At 56.9% G+C, this 19,443-nt stretch overlaps 1 protein-coding gene across 1 annotated transcript; it reads right to left on the bottom strand.

Moving 5' to 3' along the window:
• Positions 1-2,207: 2,207 nt before the first annotated feature.
• Positions 2,208-19,312, bottom strand: LOC119106143 (longitudinals lacking protein, isoforms H/M/V; the record flags this gene model as incomplete). The annotated part of the gene is given in 7 exon segments (XM_037229740.1): positions 2,208-2,560; positions 4,911-4,988; positions 15,653-16,022; positions 16,086-16,122; positions 16,246-16,484; positions 16,852-17,029; positions 19,074-19,312. Coding segments are annotated over 7 exon segments (1,125 nt in total). The 5' UTR covers positions 19,097-19,312.
• Positions 19,313-19,443: the final 131 nt, after the last annotated feature.

Here is a 19,443-nt window from a genome sequence, read left to right as displayed (position 1 = left end):
CCCGGCGACGGCACGTACACAAAATACAAACGCGCGAGACTGCGCGCGGCGCGTCGTTGAAGCTTGCAAGGCGGCCGAGGCGGGCGGCCCGCCCCCCTCCCCCTCACAACGCGATCATGGCAGGCAGGCACCTTTTGATTTGGACAGTCGGCGAGTATACACACTAGACACGGCGGCCGGTCGGCTGCCGAGCTATCTGCTACAAAACAGCGCGGCGCGCTGAGGGCGCCAGGCGGCCGCCGGTCTGGTCACGCCCGACCGGACCCGACCCGCAGGCACTGGCGCCAGTTGCCCCACTAACTAGGCCACTCGCGCACGCTTCAACGGCACAGGTATACTATTACTCGTCCAACAGTAACCGACGTAAAATTACCAACGCGTCAATCGTGTTTGCACCCAAGTACCAGTACTAATAAAACAACAGCACGCGATGGAGGCGTGGAGTCGGCCACCACTCAACGTAAGCGGCCTTCGTTTGCCCGCGCGCCGCGTCCGCACCAAGCGTTTCCTGAGTTGTGTTGCTACGCTACGCCATCCGAAGGCCGCTCATTGTACCTGCCAGCCAGGCAAGTAGGTCTTTGTACTGGGAGTGCGCTGCTGCCCAGGTCAAGGGACCTCCGGTGTCAGAGAGCGGGTTCATCCAGGCCCGGGACTAGTCTCAAAGAACGAAACCACCAAAAGCACCAAACAACGAATTTCAGGCCACTTCATACGGGCGCACATGAACCACCCACCCAGTTTCAGTGGCACCTCCAATTCACGAAGAACGAGCCAACCTAAGTAAAGGTGACCTCCATCCAGCCTGCACGGTTCCACGGCAGAATTTTGAAGTTGGCAGATCACATTTGTTTTCGTTAAGTCGTTTTCGCTTCTTGAAACTAGCCCCTGGCACAACAGCGCCCTTCTGGGGGGCGGACGGCAGCGACGGGCCGATTCCGCGACAGTAATTACATCCGAGACCTCTTCAAGTCGAGCACGGCGCGACGCAATCGCCTACATCCCTGAGAGATAACGAGTCGGCAGTGGCCGACTTCCCTGAGGCGTTAGACCCGATCGGACACGTGCCGTTCCCTGAGACGGTTGGCGGCCGCCGGCAGTCGGCGGCGGCCGACGGCACTCCTGAGACGAGGCGCGCCCGAGTCGGTGGCGACCCGACGCGCCCGCCGCCGACGACGGCAGGCCGCGTCCGTCCAGGAGCCCCCGCCGACGCCGCCGGCCTCACACACCGCACACACACATACACACACACACACGCGCGCGCGTAACGCACAAATGACGCCGAGGCGCCAGCCGGCGTGCGAGGCTTACCCTAGCATCGTTCTCGCGAACACAACTGTCTTGTTCACTGCGATCCCCGCACAAGAACATCGCTACCGAATCCTACCGAGAGTAAAATAAATGCAATTAAAATTCCTGATGGTTCATGCATGTCGCTTGTGTCACCACGCGTCCAGGCAGACCGTCCCTGAGATGATCTTGGCCGCGCGTTGACCCCAAAACCGGGTCGTCGTCGGGGGCACTGGCACCACGAGCAAAGCTGGGGCTTTGCACTAAAACCACGTCGCCGCGCAAAAAAGTGGCGAGTGAGTCTGAACACACCTGCCCCAGAGCCGGCAAGTCGCTTCGCGGTCTGGACCAGACGCCAACCCACTAGCCACGAGACAAGCAGGGCGTCACGGCGGCCCCGGTGCCGCCAGCAAGATATGGGGTGACTTTTGAACGCACGTGCTCCAAAGAACGGCAACGGGGCAGTGGACTGGAAGCCACCGCAGGCACTTTTTCCGAATAATTTGGTCACACATGATGTTCGGCTCGAAAGGCGACGGGCAATATTCGATCAGCGCCCGCGAACGCCCCGCCACAAGTTCATCGCCGCTGCGGAATTCTAACCACAACCGCCTGACGGAGGAGACACACAGGCCCGCATCTCACCGGGGAGACGACGCGCGGCGGCCGGCGCTCCGGGCGCCGCACTACCTGTTACCGCCTATGTACTTGCATATTCCCTGAGCTGAAGAGCGCCCCCGCTGGGGCCAGGAACCACATGGCGCCCTGAGCTGACGTCCGTCCCCGCCAGGGGGAGCTGGCGGAGTCGGCGGGTGCCTATCACAGCAGTCCCGCGCTCCACCCCACACCCGTGCAGGCCCAGCTTCCGACCCGTGTCAACCTCGGCGGCGGCCGCGCGCGCGCGCGCGCGCGCACGTTACATCAGATAGTCCTTGATCAGCTCGGGGTTCTCCGACTTGTGCGTGGACACCACGTGGATCTTGACCGAGTGCCGGTGCTGGAACTTCTTCTTGCAGACGGGGCACTGGAACTGCGGCTCGACGCCGCACTCGTACTTCACGTGCCGCTTCAGGTTACCGCTCGAGGCGTACTGGCGGCCGCACTTCTCGCACGCGTACTGCTTGCACGGCGAGGTGGGCGACTCGCGCCGCAGCAGCAGGGGCAGGCCTAGCGGGCCGGGGGGGGGGCGGCGCGTGCGCCAGCAGCTGGTCGTAGCGCTGCTGCTGCAGCAGCTGCTGGAAGCGCACGTTGAGCGCACGGTGCAGGAACGCATCTGCAACACCCGAGAGAGGACAAACGTAAGCGGATCGCAAGCGGCGAAAGGAAAAACAAATCAGAACGTACAGTCGCAGCCCGGCGAAACAAAACACACTGGCGGCGGCGGCGCTGGAGCTACGGCTCTACAGGCACCGGTCCGGCAGTCCGGCGGTCCGGCGGTCCGGCGGTCCGGCGAAGACCGGACGGCCACCGGACCGGCAGCCAACACAAACCGGACGGCTCTCTCGTCCGAACAAAACCGGCCAGCGCACACAACTACGACAACTCGGGTACCACGGACAGCGCCCGGAGGCAAATCAGGAGTGGGAGCATGCGGAGGCGGCGGGGAGCGGGGCCGCGGCCTGCGGCGCTCATGCGACTGACTAAGCGGGACGCGCGCAGCCGGGCCAGCAGTCCAGCATGCTCCACTCTACGGGGCGCGCGGCCGGCGGGCGGCGGGACGGGGCGGAGGATGCCACGGGATGGTGCCGCGCACGCTCCTCTCGTGTCTTCTCTGCGCCGGCGGGGCTTGCTCCGCTCTGTGTCGGTGGCGCCGAAGCCGGCGGGTGGCGTGCACGGCCGGCCGGCCGGCCGCTCTTCCGGGAGTCGAATCGATGCCGTGCGGGCGACGGACAGAGCAGTGCCGGCACGCAGCGACCGCACGCGAGCCGCCGCTGCCGCCGCCGCCGCCAGTGAGGGGGTGTGCAGGTCGGGGGCGGTGCGCCGTGCGGAGGCACTGTTCGGCGACCAGCCGCGCCGGGCAGGGCCACCCCGCCGGGAGGGGAACACGCGAACGCCACAGCCAGCAGATGGGTCGGCGCCAGCGGCGCTCGGCTGCCGCCCGCCACCACAGCGTCCAGCACTCGACACGGCCGACACAGCGCCGCCAGCAGCACTCATCCGCACTCTCACGCACCGCGTTAGTCGCGTCCACCTCAGCACACACGCAGTAGTGGCATGCAGCGTCGTCGCCCACGTTCCCTGGCCGAGACAGGTGCGAGAACGTGGCGGAATACCCGTCGCCACTCTTAGCCATTACAATGCTTTCGGTGTAGTCGATGTTTTCATTTTCAGTTTCAGTGTTGTTTTGCTATCCGCACGCTACTGTCGTGGGATGCAATCTGACATTACGCTGCGAGTGTAAATCCAAACGTATGTCGTCCAACAACTTTAATCTGGGGCCGATTTGCAAAATGTTTGCATGCCAAAAACAGCAACACAACCTGTCTACAGGCCATTTTTACAATATCATTTGCATTACGAGGAAACGTGCTGAAGGGGATAGTTTAAAGAACGAGCCAGACACCATTCTTTTCATCCAGCAGCTCGAGCCCAGGCATTTAGGCGGCTTGTTCTTATTAAGGGTGGGCGAAAAATCCTTCCTCCGCTTCAGGCCGTGCCGGCGGCTCCAACCAGTAAGAAGGTCGCTTGACCAGTAACACACCAGCTGCGGCGGCATCTGTTGCAAGTAATCATGAAGAGGAGCACGCACCAGCCGAATCTCGAAATCGTCAGTCACATCTCCACCCCGGCCGGTCATTCAGACTATCGAGACATGATCAAGTATCCATCAGCCACCCGTCGCCGCAAAATCAGACAAATCCCCAACCGTCGCCTCCCAGGGCAACGCAGCGTCGCCAACAAACCCGACACAGCTTGTTTATCGTCCTCACAGCCGTGGCAGCTAACGCACTTTATAAAGCAGGAAGGGCTGCACCACGCATTGTTCCCGGTTTCCAAGGCTGATTATCATTGTTGCTAGTCATCCTCAAGGCCACGTCCCGTTATGCCGCGGGCTCCTGACCAGTTAACTGCCTGCTTTGGGGCCCGTCGTCATGGCAACCGCCCCCTCGCAATGGCTATATTCACGGTCACAGTAATAATGCCCCCCTCCTACCCCGTCATAACGAACAGCTAAATCACCTGATTTCTACGGCGCAAGGGACGGAGCGAGGAGTGTTACTGTCGAAACCGGTGCGCCGTCCCGAAACGGACACTCTCGCTATCTCTGCATTACTTGCCACTATTCCGCTTCCTCTCCTTTCCCCACTCGCCGTTCATCTACCGCATGAGCAGGCCCCTTTCGCTCTCACGTCCCCATCCCCGAACACAAGCACTCACAGAGGCACGCCCGACCAATCACTCTCCGACCCAGCCATGGCCATTCTTGGAGAGACCAGGCTGCCTCCCAATAAGAGACAGAAAACAGGGCGGAGCAATTCACACGAGTCCTCTCCCTCTCCCTTTTCTCCACCCGGAGTCGGGGGCGAGGGTAAAAGAATGTACCACCTGCGTATAAACACACGTACACACACGCCCGCGCACGTACAGGTGGTGGGAGTGCGCGGCAGGTGTGGGGACAGTACCTTGCGGTCCGCCGGCTTCTGTGGCTGGCACGTACGGCACCTCCACTCCGTCGCCGCCCAGCTGCCAGTTCATGTAGCCTGTCGGGCAGAGGAGCACCACCGTCAGGCCCGGCGGCGCCAACAGACAGACGTGCCGGTAACAGAGACGCCGAGGGAAGGAGCGGGGGGGGGGGGGGGAGGAATGGATACATGTCACACAGCAAAGCATTCGTAGGGCGGATCGATGTGTCGTGAATGTGGCACAGAGCGGCAGCTGGTAGTGAGCCGATCCGCTCAGCGCTGTTAGTGAGCCTCGCGGATATTGCGCTTTGAAGGAACGAAGAGCATTTTGTACAGTGGCATAAAAGATGGCTCGCGTTCGTGTTCCCTACGTCGTAACTGCGTTGACGAGAGCAAAGCTCACTAAATCGAGGGCCTTTTTGTAATATAAGCGCTGTGAAGCACCAAGGGTGTTGTATCCTCCAACAACACAGCAATAACTGTGACAGGTAGACCATGACAGACTGTGCCACGGATTAGTAATAGTTCCTGCTCCGTATTCCCGCACTGATGCCATCTCCATGCCACGGTATTTTGATGCATACACATGACTGCAACGCAGCCAGCCGGAGAATCCGTGTCGGCGCCACCGGCCGGCGGCGGGCCGCGGCCTGCGCGAGAGGCGAGCGGCGCCCCCTGTAGCCGGCCGGCACGGCCTCTGGCGGCGGTCAGCGGCGGCGCCGTTAACGGGACCGGGACCGGTGCGACCACACCGAGCCAGACCCGGCTCGGCCGCAGACAATGGCTCCTGCCGCGCCAGCAGTGCAGCGGCAAAAAAACAGCCGCTCCCCTCGCCTCCCTCTCACGACCCGCCGGTCAGCGGCGGCGGCGGCGCACGGGGTACGCGCCGGCAGCGGCTCGGCAAGGTCGCCAGATGCCGCCCCACGTGGTCGGACCGCGGTTCAAGCCACCACTCCGTCCAAACAAACGGTGGCAGAGAATCGTTGATTCGACGTTGGCATGGAGTCCGAAGGCCGCGAACGAACTCGCGTTTTGGGAGCATCAGCAGACATGGGTCAGCCGCGGGTGCGAGAGGCCAGGTCCACCTCGGGCACCCTGAGGTCGAGACAATGTCATGGAGGATGCATTTTCCTGCACTTATCGGACAAAAACGCCGTCTGTTAGCCCGCCTCCACGCGCGTACAGAGTTCAAAAAACACGCTTCGTCATCACGTTCTCATCGCGGTCAGGACATCAGCTTTTTCGCTTTTTTGTGACACAAATCAAGCCTTTGGAAGCCGCTGACGCTTTGCCGTACCGATGAAGCTGCAACTAAGCTATGCCAGGGGCGCGAGGAGCGGCGAGAAAGTAAACTCCTAACCACACCACCCATCCCAGCTGGACAACATCGCAGCGAGCTACTCAAACACAGGGAGTGCCGCCCGCGTGTGTGAGGAGCAAGCGGAGGTGATCCAGAGCGGCTCGTGGCCCGAGCGCCTCGCCGGTCGGGCCGGTCGGCCGGGCCCCGTTCCGCCGCACACAGCAGCTAGCGACAAAAACAGCGTGTCATAAGGTCTCGCCCCCCGCCCAGCCGGGGTACCTGCGGAATTTCCTGCCGGCCGTTTTTTTCTTCTCTGCCGCCGCCGGGCGGCCCATGCATGGCCGCCCGGCCGGCGCAGCAGGACGCCGGCCGCCCGCCGCCGCCGCCCCGTGCACGGAGAGAGAGCGGGGGGGAGAGAGGCAGAGCGGCGGGGGAGGCGCCGTCCGTCACGCCGCCGCCGCCCCAGGGGAGCGGCGCGCGCGCCGCCGCCTCGCCGTTGCCGCCCGCTCAAGTGTCGAGCAACTCAAAGTTCAACATACTGCGGCGAGCGGCGGCGGCGGCTGCGCGGCAGGGCGGCGGCGCGCGGAGGAGGGGGCCTCGATTGACATGGCCGGCGGAGCGGCCGGTGGGTCCGCACCGCGAGAGGTGGCCGCCTGGCCGGCACGCCGCCGCGCCGCCGCCGCCGACTGGGCAGCGACCTGATATCAGCACAGGCGCCGAGATTGAGGGGAGACGCGGAATGTGGGGGTTGACCTCAGGTGCCATCTGGGCTGAGCCGAGCCCGGATCTGGTGGCCTAGGTGGGGAACAGACCGCGACTCGCCTGTCCGCATTGCAGCCGTTCACGGTGACAGCCGTGGGAAAATCAGGAAGGTTCGAATGAAAAACACGCGAAAGAAATGCAAAAAAAGAAATATGCTTCCTGCGTCTACCCCAACCGTTCTCTCCCTTATCAGACACTAGGCGAAACTCAAGCACGCATAGGCTGACCCCATAAACCACATGGGAAGTACCCCGAGTTGGCCCACGGCCTGCTACGCTAGAAAGGAAGCGATTCAAAAGCAACGGGAGACAAGAGAGGGCACACTTAAATCGGTGTGCCTCATTCACAAAAATACAGCTTTTTACCGACATCCACAGAGGTGGGCCGCGCGCGAAAACACCTGACAAGCCAACGCGGAAAACAGCACCACCATCCCGATCGGTATCCCTTTTGAGCTGCAGTAATCCATATGGAGCGCTGCGCTCTGCCGGGGAGCCGCTGTCGGCCGCTGCATCGTTGCCACGGCCGGCAGGGTCGCCGGCCACGCGCGCCGCCGTCTTTTTGTGCGCCACTCTCGGCCCCGGCGATCACGTACGGGACAAAGCGGGGCGGACGGCCGTGCCGGGGCGCACAGCAAAGGTCAGCAGCGCCGACGGCCGTCTGCCCGCCAAAAACGACCACTGACCCGCCCCCCCCCCCCCCCCCCCGATGTCTCTTCATCGGGTCGCGCCCGCCAGAACGGGCGGAGAGAGGGCGGAGAGAGGGGCGGGAGCGGTAGCGAGGACCGCCGCCGCCGCGGGGAGAGGGTCGCGGCGCCGAGGGAAAGCGGACAGGGGGCAGCACCAGACGTCATGGGTGACCTTGCTCGCTGACACATCGGCCAGCAGTTTGCGCCGGCCCGGCTTAGCACGCCCGCGCGGCTGGCAGCGGCGCGCAGCCAAGGCCAACAGCCGCCAAACAAGCGAGCTGACAGCAGCGGCGCGGCGCGGCGCGGCGGCCAGAAAAACAGGCGCTCCGGCCACCGGCCGGCAAACAGGGGCGGCGGCGAAAACACCTGAACGGCAGGCCGGTGCCGGCAGCGGCAGCGGCAGCGGCAGCGGCGGCGGCGGCGGCGGCGGCCACAGAGCGGCGACCGGCGCCGGTCCTGCCCCAACAGCGCACGCCGCGCCGCTCGCCGTAAATAAACAGCGGGGGCCGCAAGCCTTCCGCGTGCCCGGGGGGGAGCGCTGCGAGGCTGCCGGCCCGCGCCGGTGCCGACCGTCGGCGCCGCTCGCCTCTGACTCAGCGGCCATGTGGGGGCTGCGACGGGCGCGACGAGGGGCGCGCAGACCGGCCCGTTATAGAGCAGCGGGCGAGGGCCGGGTGACAGCCGCTCGCCAGCAACGCGAGGCGGCCGCTCGGAACACATCGGCCAGCTGCCGTGTTGCTGTCGGCGGTGAGACGAAAGACGCAACATGTGCCAACAAACGAACGTCGTTAGCATTTCTTAACATCGTTATATCCATGACCATATCCCACGCTCAAGGTCAAGTGGCGGCGGACATGACCCAACACAACACCACATGACCCGAAGCTGGTCTGGCCCACGTTCGGGGGACCTGCTCCAGTGCGACCCTGTCTCCCTGGCTCGGCAGCGGAGGCCCCGACCTGGCGGCCGTGACCTCTGGCGTGCAGCGGCGGCGCGGCCGGCCGGGTCGTGACGACAGCGGCTGGTGCTGCCTCGCGTTCCGGGACGTCGGCCCCGGCTGGAGGGCAGGCACGTCTCCGGGCCTCGGCGCGCCGAGCCAGACCGACCGACCGCACCGGCCAGCTGGACAGCCGACTGCCGCGGGTGGCCGGGAGACACACACGGCAGGACCGGCTCCAGGATCACACCGTACGACAGCGGCGGGACGCGGAGCAGCATGCGGACAATGACCAGAGAGGAACCAAATATCACGCGTCACCAGCCCGACTTCCCATTCCAAATCACGCGGGCCGAAAAGCAGCCTACGAACACAGAGCAAACGCGACGCCGCGCCATACCAAATGCAAGACACACACCTAGACGGCTCACCAATCATCATCAGCAGCACCTAACCAACGGAACACGCATGGGCGGTCGGTGGTGGCGCCGCTTCCCGTCTGCCGTCACGCGGCATGACTGGCACGTCATGCAGGGTGACCACCCGGGATCGGCTCACGCCGCGGTGCCGCCCGGCCGCGGCACCCGCCGCCGCCTCCGCGCCGCCATGGTCGCCCGGACCGTGCAGCGGCCATTACGGTGAAACGAAGAAAGCTGCTTGGAGCGGGGCACTAAAGCCATCTGCTTCCTGTCATTACTTAGATTGCCGTGCCCAGAGCAGGACCCGGCAGGATGGTTGCTGTTTACTGGCGTCTGAGGGCGAGCCGACTCCAGCGGCCATAGACGCCCATACGGCAGAGCGGGGGAACGCATTTAGGCCATCGACCAGCGCAAGGTTACGGGTAAGCCGCGTGGCGCACGGAGGTGAAAATCGCAGTCATGAAACGCATCCTACCCAGGCGCTGGAGCCTGCTAACCGAGACAAAAGCGGCGCACTTCAGACACGGTCTTTTGGTCGCAATGCGACGAATGTGACCAACTACACGATGATAACGTCGTACGAAAACGCGCGCACTGCAGTTTCGATCACGAATGCCGACGACCCCACCCTCCTGACCTCGGAGACTCGGTCAATGAAGGGCAAATAGCGCCAGTGAGCTCTCTATTCAGGGCAGCTATTCATCCACGATCGCCGAGCCGAGCTGGCGTAACATAACGACCACCTGCGGCAGCACTTCGGCACAGTTGGCATCCATATTCAGCGATTGGGCGGCGATCTTTATCTGTGCCTTAAGTCATGACCATCTGCCGAATTCGCAATACATCAGCCGTGCAGCCATATTGGTGCGGGCGAACTATTCATAACGAACGCTTCGGCCCAATGGATGCTGCATGAGGATTTGGGCATTTCATCAAAAACTGTATTTTTCCAAACAGGTAATAACTAGCAAGAAAATGAAATGGTAACCCATCAGGTAATGCATGCACATAGCCGTCCAGCAACTAACCGATGCTACAAAATTTTTATATTTTTGACCTCAGGTCCAAGGTCTCACTACGTTGGCCGTTCTCTGCGGAGGTGGTGCGAAGTTGCAAGCGCAATCGGAAAATAAAACGTAACTTGACGGTTGCCGCGATCGCCGCTCCCTGCGCTTGCCGCGACATGCGTGATGGTGCAGAGCTCGCGAGGTGCTTCACCGCCAATCACCACGTGTTAGGCAGACGTTAGACGCATTATAATCCAGAAACAATACATATTTCGCCCCGCCGTTCAAGCACGTCATAAGGCATTATTATGATAATAAAAAATAACAACATAGCACATCATGCCTCCGACCTTCAGAAAACAAACAGCCCTGCTCTGGCAGGCGGTGGCGGCTGGCCTGCCGCCGGCAGACGGGTGGAGCTGGCGGCGGCAGCTCACACCGTTTGACAGCTCTCGTGAGTCATGGCCCCCGGCCGACCCGCTCTGCACGGCCAACAACAACAACACCGACGCCCGCGCAGGTGCTCTACCACGCCGGCGGAGAGCGGACCGGTCGCGGTGGGACAGGCCGACGCCGGCCACGCTGGTGGACAGCGATCGCGCCAGAGTGGAGCGGGCCGGTATCCGTCACTTGGCAGCACGGCCAACAGACCAGGGGCCAGTGACCGAGGGCCCGGGGCACCAAGGTCAACAGAACACACCAACAAGCCGCAATGGGGGTAGCCACTGTAGCACACGTGCCCCTCCCCCGTGTACTCTCGCCCATTAAGAATCTTGATTGCGAACGAGGAGAACCAATCACGTACCCCTCCCCCCTCCCCCGTGTACTCTCACCCATTAAGAATCTTGATTGCGAACGAGGAGAACCAATCACAAGGTGATACTCTTGCTAATGACTCCCACTCAGCCCCATGCAGTCTCGTCACCACTGCACGCCGATAAATGGTGGTGGCCAAAAGTAGAATTGATTAAATGTCCTTTTTTCACACAAACTTATCTGCGACTAAATCAGTGTCTACCGAAGGCTGTGCTTCCACTAAATAACAACCTTCAGGACGAAACAAACTGTTTCGTGTCACAGTACATTATGGTAACAGGCTCTAGAAATTTAGTATCTGCATCCAAAATTTTATAATTTTGCAAATTTCGGACGGCATGAACCGAATTCATCAACAGGTCAACTGAATGTTTTACAAAATGCATCATTTTTATAACTTTTCGCGATTTACACGGAACATCATCAAACGACCACCTTCCGTGGATCACCACCAAAATCACAAAGTTTAGCGGTTCGTGCGCTCTTGTCGTTAATTTGGGTGTTAGGGCGCGTCGAATACTGTGGTCATTTGCACACTTCCACAGCTACTGTTCACGGGATGCGGTCCGAGCGATGGGAAGGGAGACAGTTTCCCCTTCGGATCCGGACCGAGTGATGGGGAGGGAGACAGATTCCCCTGCGGATCCGGGCCGAGCGATGGGGAGGGAGACAGTTTCCCATTCGGACCCGAGCCGAGCAATGGGGAAGGGGGGGGGGGGGAGACAGCTCCCCCTTCGGATCCGGGCCGAGCGGCGCTGCAGTGCCAAGCGCATAATCGCCTGTAGCAGTTCAACGAGCGTCTATTTGCCAGGTTAGGGACGGCCGGTTGTGGGAAATCAGAACACAGATTGCATGCCCGAGCCATGCATGGCAACCATCCACCAAAATTTACCCAAACACATTGAATTGCCACATAGTTGTATCAAACTTTTTTCGCTGATGAATTCCATTAATCAACCCCTTAAGAAACTTTGTCTTCTTGGCTCTTGTCAAACAAGTGCCTCAAAACAGGCACGTAAAAGTACTAATTGTCATCAAAAGCACAACACTGTTGTACGAAAACAACCCATAAACTTAAATAAACCTGACCTTCTGAAATCAAAATAATTTCGAAACTGACCAAAAACTTCGAATTGCTCACCCAAAAACCCATGACATCAACAGAGGTCGTTAAAAAACCGTTACTCGTAAACATAACTACTGCAGATAACGCAGTTATCGGAGAATGACAATACTGCAGTTAAAAAGATGCAAACACTAGCGATGCAACTTGCGACGAAGCACCACAGAACCAAACGTGGGAATTACATTAGCGAGCTGGAAAGACGGCGTAAGCAGCAACACAAAATATTTGGACAGTGGATACTAGACAACTTATTATGACCAGCGTGATACCTGAGCTGGCCGTGTGCCCTGTCTGAACCCCCTGTCATTTCTTCCGGTGTTTGTTCACGATGTGCACTATATGTCCGCTATATCACCAGCGTCGCAATGCCTCGCGCCCACTCTAATGAGACAAACCTAAACGCGTTTGCCGGTCCGTCTCAAGCTCAGGCCTCACATCCACAGCATGTTGCCAGTGTGGCCCGAGTCAATCCCCTCCCAGGTCACCTCCGAGCCGTCGGGCGCGCGTCCGCCGGCGTTTCAAGACTAGACCGAAGTCCAGGGGCAGTGGCACCGGGCGGGGTGGGGGCGGGAGAGAGGGGGGGGGGGGGGGCTGGCACCGGGCGCCCCGGCCCCACCGGACGGTGGTCCCGGTGGGCCGCCCGTACCGCGGCCATGGCAGGTCGGCTACGGCAGGGCCGCAGATTCTGGCCGAATGAGACCGAACCGGACCGGGCGGAGCGAGCACAGGGCGGATGCTGAACTGGTTGACGGCGCGCAAAGGGCTCCGCTGCAATTCAACACGTGGAACGCCCCGAAGGTGTTCAATTAGCGACACAACTATATATATATATATATATATATATATATATATATATATATATATATATATATATATATGTATACGTTGATCCATCGAATTACGGAAGGCGTTTCCGAACCTTCGATTTCAGTTCTCTCTGCTTCGGCGATTCCGTTCACCTGCAGACTATGTCCTAGACAACGTGTAAACACCGACGTTTGACGTTCCCGACCAGTTCATGGCCCGGGTATCGGCAATGATAGACTTGATAAAACGCAGCTCGAAATCCAGGATTTCGGCTCCTTTAATCTACGCTGCAGAATCATGCTCAAGACCCAGCGTAAACACAGACTTGACAGTTTTAGACAACGAAGCACCCGCAAACACGGTGGCGGACCAACTTGGTGCGTCTAAGGACAGTTTCAGTGGGAGGCTTCAAGCGCACGGTCATAAAAATTAAAAAATAAAAGTATTACAACGCACATTTACTTCCTAACGATGGTCCTAGATCCTTTCAAGACACATATATAATTTAATGACACCTTAGCCTTCGCTGAAACCACTGAATGGCAAAAGGCTTCCTGGTTCTTAGCCCTCCTGAGTTAGTAGCGTAATTACCCGGGCTGGGTCAACAGGCGGGTTCCGACAGCATTACTTTGACAGAAATATCTCTTGCATCATACCCCGCAAGACAACCATTCCCTGCAAAGTCGACAATGTGCTGCATGATCACCACGAGGCCAGAAGCTGATCTGCCTGAAGCAATGGACGGAATGCCGGCGACCTTCACAACTTTTACTCGGCCAGCTGGAAACTTCCAATACAAAAATCCTGCACAACGCTGCCTGTACCAATACTCAGTCCCGACATGTACAAATCGAAGCATTACACAACGCCAGATGCTGCGGAGAAATGAGCGCCGCGCCAGAGCTGTTCGCGTTTCTTCCGCCCCGCAATAGCGAACACGAGCGACGGTACGATCAACAGGACGTCGCTTCCATAAAGCGGATGAGCAAAATTCACGAATGGATCGCTAAGTTTTCGCGCGTGTGCACAAAAGCTCTCCTGGGGTTGAGTTTAAGTACATTCACTTTCAAAAAGAAAAAAACGGGACTGATCTCCCACCGAGCAGCCACTCACCACGGTCCGTTTATGACGGTCTGCTGTTCTACAGGAAACGATAGGCCTGGTCGCCATGTAGCATCTCACATGACTTGACCATTGCGGTTTTAGCGCTCTCATACTGCTACGGCCATGCAGCGCGCCGCTCGGCCGCGCAACAGCTGGAATAAGTTGCACATGAAATTACGGTAGTTCTTATGGCCTCACTCCTCGTTGAATGATTATGAGAAAATATATACATGCATTGATGTTTCGGCTACAAGCACGTGACAAGCAGCTAATCGATGACAAAATGAGCAAATGTAATGCGCTTTATTTGCAGCACATTCTAAAGCTGTCAGAACAAGAATACCTGCCGTTGTTTGTCACAACCAATTTTTAGACAAAAGCTTGCAGCCAAAAAATCAATGCATCTCGCTCCCGCCGTGAGTTATTCAACGAGAAATAAGGTCATTTGTAATGCTGTTACGCATGTGTTATGTTCGTCGCAGCTGCACGGAACAACTTACGACATTTTTGTGTCTAAATAGGCTGATGCAGATGCAATGCTGCATCACGCGTATAAACACCAGATGAAAACTATCACTGCAATGCGATGCGCTGCATTGCACGGTGGAATCCCCAGTCAGCAGGAGGAATCCGCTCCAAATCGGACATGCACAGACAGTTCCCGCCAACAAAGTAAGCGCGCATCATCTCATTTACATTGTGGCGATGGCAGGAGCGGATGGACGTGAAGGACAAGTCATATACATGCAGAATGTCAGCATGCAGATCCTTGAGTCAGAATCTCCAGAGGCTTGAAGCATGAAGCTAACCCCTAAGCAGCGAACTGGCGCCCGGCGAGAGAACGGCCCGTGATCAGCAGTTAGTCACGACCATTCACGACCGGTCACGACCGGTGGGCGCGGTCCGTGAGCGGCGAGGCAACGATCAGCGAGCCAGACTGGCGCCGGGACGTTGGGTGCAGTTCACCCCGGAGACAATTCATTTTTTTGGTAGGTCAAGGGGAACTGATTCCTTCAAAAAGCAGTACCGTTGGAGCTGGACCATATTCGGCAGCATGAGCTTGAAGAATTAGCCACGCGACGGGTCAACCATAAACAATAATCACCTACAAACAAGATTTTCTTTTCCGGACAGAATTCAAACGCGCTGCAAATAAAATACACAACATTCCCTCATTTTCTTAACCAAACATGCCTCAAATGCATGTTTCTGAAGCTCAAGGAACAGCCCACCTCAAACCTGATATCGCTGGATCTGACTCAATGGAAACCGGCTAAATGACCTATAAGTCGGAGTTGTGACTTCCTTCGCCGGGTTGGAATCAGGCAGTGTGGAGGCTTAGAACTCAGTGCACGGCAGGACCATCAGCGACAAACGCATCTATAAGGTCAGCTTTGTCGGGCTGCAGCGAGTATGCGGCGAAGCGGCAGAAGTTAAGTGATCTCATTCAGGCAGTGGAATGTCATTGGTGATAAATCCTAAAACACCGTGATTACATAGATGACACATTTCGACCATATTCAGGACAGAGCCCCGTAACTGACAGCTGGCCCTCCGATTCAGGGCGCCTCTGAAGCATTCGCTGTTGCTGTACTCAGGAGATGCCGTTTAGTGTGTGTATGTGTGCATTGCTTTGACCTCCGGTCATAATGTCGGACCCTGCCGGTTCTCGCCAGTTCGCAAGAATGTCGCGGCAGAATTGGACCGGCGTCACCGTATCCCACCAGTGCATGGTAGGCATATCAACAGAGGGAGCGAGCGTTTGCCTGCACTTACCGGCGTTCAGAAGGGCAGCCTCGGAGCTGGGCGGCCCGGCCGGCGGCGCCGACGGTCCGGCACGGTCCGTCTCCTCGCGCTCGCCCTCGTCGCTGCCGTCGTCGCTGAGGGCGTTCTCCTCCTTGTCCTCGGCCGGCGGACGGCCGTCGGCCGGCGGCTCGGCCTTGACGGTGGGCCGCACGCTCAGGTCCAGCTCCAGCGGCGAGTCAGCGCGCGCGCCCAGCAGCGGCGTGATGGTGGCCGGGATGCGGGGCAGGCTGGGCGACGAGTGGGCCGACGGCGGCCGCTCCGGCTCGCTGGCGGCGGCCGGCGCCGGGCCCGGGCTGTCGCCGCTCTCCGGACTGGCTTCGCCCGATGGCCGGCGCGCCCGCTTGCAGGGCGGCGGCGACACGCGGCCGTTGGGCTGCTCGGCCGGCGTCGGCCGGCTGCTGGCCGTCGCCGCCGGGGACTCGCGCGCCACAGCGTGCGGGCTGGCAGAGCGGCGCGGCACGTGCTGGAACGGCGGCGGCGGCAGCGGCAGAGACAGCGGCGGCATCGGCGGCGGCGGCGGCGGCAGGCGCGCTGACGGCAGCGGCAGCGGCAGCGGCGGCAGCGGCATCGGCAGCTGCAGCGGCAACGCCGGCGGCGGCGAGGACGGCGGCTTACGATTGCTGCCGTCGGCCAGGCCTTTTATTTTCAGCGACTCGGCCGTTTTGATCAGCGACGCCAGCTGGTCTTGGCAAACGTTGACTTCACCTATGTACATGTAGTCCACCAGAGCCCTGAGTTCACTGAAGGGAACATCCTTCAGGATGATGACTGGGTGGTTTTCCTGATGTGCTGAGAAAATCGCCTGCAACGGAAGCACGTAGTGAGCCCATGCCTTCACTTGAGTGGCGAAATGGTCTCTAAAAACCATGCCACAAAGCTGTGACCACAGCACCGCAACTGTTAAACAAGTAATATTTCACAACCAATGCTATCACAGCAATCATAATTTGAGCCATCATTTACATACACACAGTTCAACAGAAACCACGCCCCTACATAACTGTAACATGAGGCTCCTGTCACCCCCCCCCCCCCCCCACAAACCTTTCAATAACTTTTAACACCAGCTGCATACAGCTATCTGCTACCATCTGCAGCTATCCTGAACCCATGAGCTCTCCACAGTCCTGCTGACTGACATACTCAATCTCCTGGGTGGCAGTACATACCCTGAAATACTGGCTGCAGGCAGAGAGGACCACCTTGTGCGCACGCACTGGCCGGCCCTCGGCATACAGTGTCACATCCACCAGGCTCTCATCCTTGAGCAGTGACTCAAACACGTTGATCAGAGTGGTGTGGTGGTGGTTCCACCGCAAGCAGAACTGCTGGTCAGCCATTCCGGATCTGGGAAAGACATGGGCACGTCAGCACATTGCAGGCCAGTCCTGATTCTAACTTGGGGAGGGTTACCAGGAAACATACAACGCAGCACAGTTTGATGATGATTTGGGCTTTACAGCAACCAACTGCCAAGTGTGTGATGCTGATCACAATAGCATGTCACATGCAGTGAGTCTCATTTAAGATCAATATCCTATGCATGACCTTTGTCCATGGCTTCCAGCTAGCATCCTCAACAAAAGGAGCTTATGTAAATTGAAGCAGCAAAATCCATGTTAAGGGCTAAATCATGCATCACAAAACAAGCTTGCCCTAATGATCAACTCACAAAAATGCACATTGTAAGATTGAAAGATTTCCATTGAAAAATAATAGTATATACCCTACAAATTGTAGAAATCAACCTTGTTTACTAGAAAGTCCTATGTTACAACTGATGACAATATCAGCTACTTTTAAATGATTAACACAAAACACTGACCGCAAACTGGTTTGGAAATCCAATGTCTACATACTTAAATAAAAAGAGATCAAATGGTCTACATCTAGGAAAAATTTTCATGAACCACAAAGTTACAGCATAGTATGATTCCTAGGCTACCTTTATTTTACCCAGGAGTTACCTGGTTTGGCAGCTACAATTTACTGAAGCTTATGATAGTCTTGCAAATCAGAGAGAAGTGCTAATACTTCACTGCAACATTGCTTTAGTCCTTAGATTTATGGCCAAAGACAATGCACAAATGTGTCAAAATCTTGCTTGCAAAGGACATATTGTAAAAATTGCTTTTGGTTATCAAGCCTGACTGGTTGATATGGCAAGAAGGAAATTAAGCTTGAATACAACGAATCTCAAACTCTATTAAAGTATAGCGTTTGGTGTACAAAAAGGATCCAAAAAGGCTTTGGCACTGAAATCAAGCACATTGCCAAATGGCAATCACCCCATTAAAAAAAATCATTATTAAATGACGAAAAACTGTGTATGTCAGCAGAAACCTTAACTGCAAATTTTGTGCACTGGATCCAGTAACACAAAACTAGAGGTAAATTAAAGAATGACGGAGTCACTAATATTCTTTTCTCTCAATACTGCCTGGCGGTGGCATAATGCTAACATTCAACTTGAAAATAACTTATTTTTCACTTTTTAGACTAATCTTGGCCATTTTGCTGCACATCCACCATGCACAAATGTCATATGCACTAATAATGCAAATGATCTTTACTATACATGCTGTCCCTTCAAGATTATTACCAGATGACCTAACACTAAAGTCAAATTGACCACAGGGAAATATGTTAGTCTTAAGTGGGTGCTACTCACCAATCACAGCCCATGTGCCACAAATTCATTACTGGACAGTATTGTCTCCCACCACAATTGACACCTGCAGTTAAGCAACAGACACCACATGTCCTAAGACCTGATTATCTTTAAATATGGATGACCTAGGACAAATTCAGGTCTTCACTTTCTCTGGGTCTGTAAGGGAGTGTACATCTTGCAGATTGGTTGGTTATTATGGAAACATGATAGACATGGTTAAGATCAAAATCCATTAGTTTAGGCCAGCAATGCATGCAGAATGAACAAATATAAAGGCCACACATTGAACCAATTTTTAAACATGATTTACTCCCACTCAGGCAAAGAAAGCATCCTTTACGGCTCAACAATGTATGTCCCGTCCAACTTTGAAAGCTTAGGATGATGTACTTTGAGGACATCAATAACACCGAGGCTAGCTGACAATCAGGTGCATACTATAGCCCATCTCTCTTTTCACTGTACAAAGGAAACAAGGGATTTTCAACCTATTTCGGCTGATCTCTAGCATTCCAGAAGTAACATGACTTAGTTACTCAGGCTCTGGCACAAATATTGTGCAACTCGCTGATACAAAGTTCCACCTTGAATTTCATCAATGATGTTCCTTTACTCTGAATGATTATCAATCACACTTTTCTGCACAATTTTTTTCCAGAGGAAATGCAGGGATACAAACAAAACCACAAAGGGTCCCATGCTTGCCACTGGACTCACCTCATTTTGGTTACGGATGGCATTCAATGCTAGATTGAAAAAAAAACCAAAGAAACTGCACCAGCACGGAAGGAGGAAACAAGCAATGCTATCTATCCCACAGTCTCTTTCAGAAAGCGAAAAAATCACGCAAACCAAGCTGGATACGAGTATCCCCGAGCATGTTTATGAGCATGCCGTTCCGCCATTTTGAAACGTAGACAAAAACGACTCGACCCCAGTATCGCATTTGCAGCTCACAGCCCACCTCTGACAAAAAACCCGTCACTGAAAACATCCTCCACTGCCAGCATCACCCTAAATGCGCAAGCTACCACGCATCAATGGCTGAAAACTCACCTTCTCGGGGGCAGACTTCATGCAGTTGCAA

The sequence above is a fragment of the Pollicipes pollicipes genome, unplaced genomic scaffold (assembly GCF_011947565.3).
Source record: "Pollicipes pollicipes isolate AB1234 unplaced genomic scaffold, Ppol_2.1 Scaffold_6138;HRSCAF=7277_pilon_pilon_pilon, whole genome shotgun sequence".
NCBI classification, from domain to species: Eukaryota; Metazoa; Arthropoda; class Thecostraca; order Pollicipedomorpha; family Pollicipedidae; genus Pollicipes; species Pollicipes pollicipes.
This window is presented reverse-complemented; position numbering and strand designations above follow the sequence as displayed.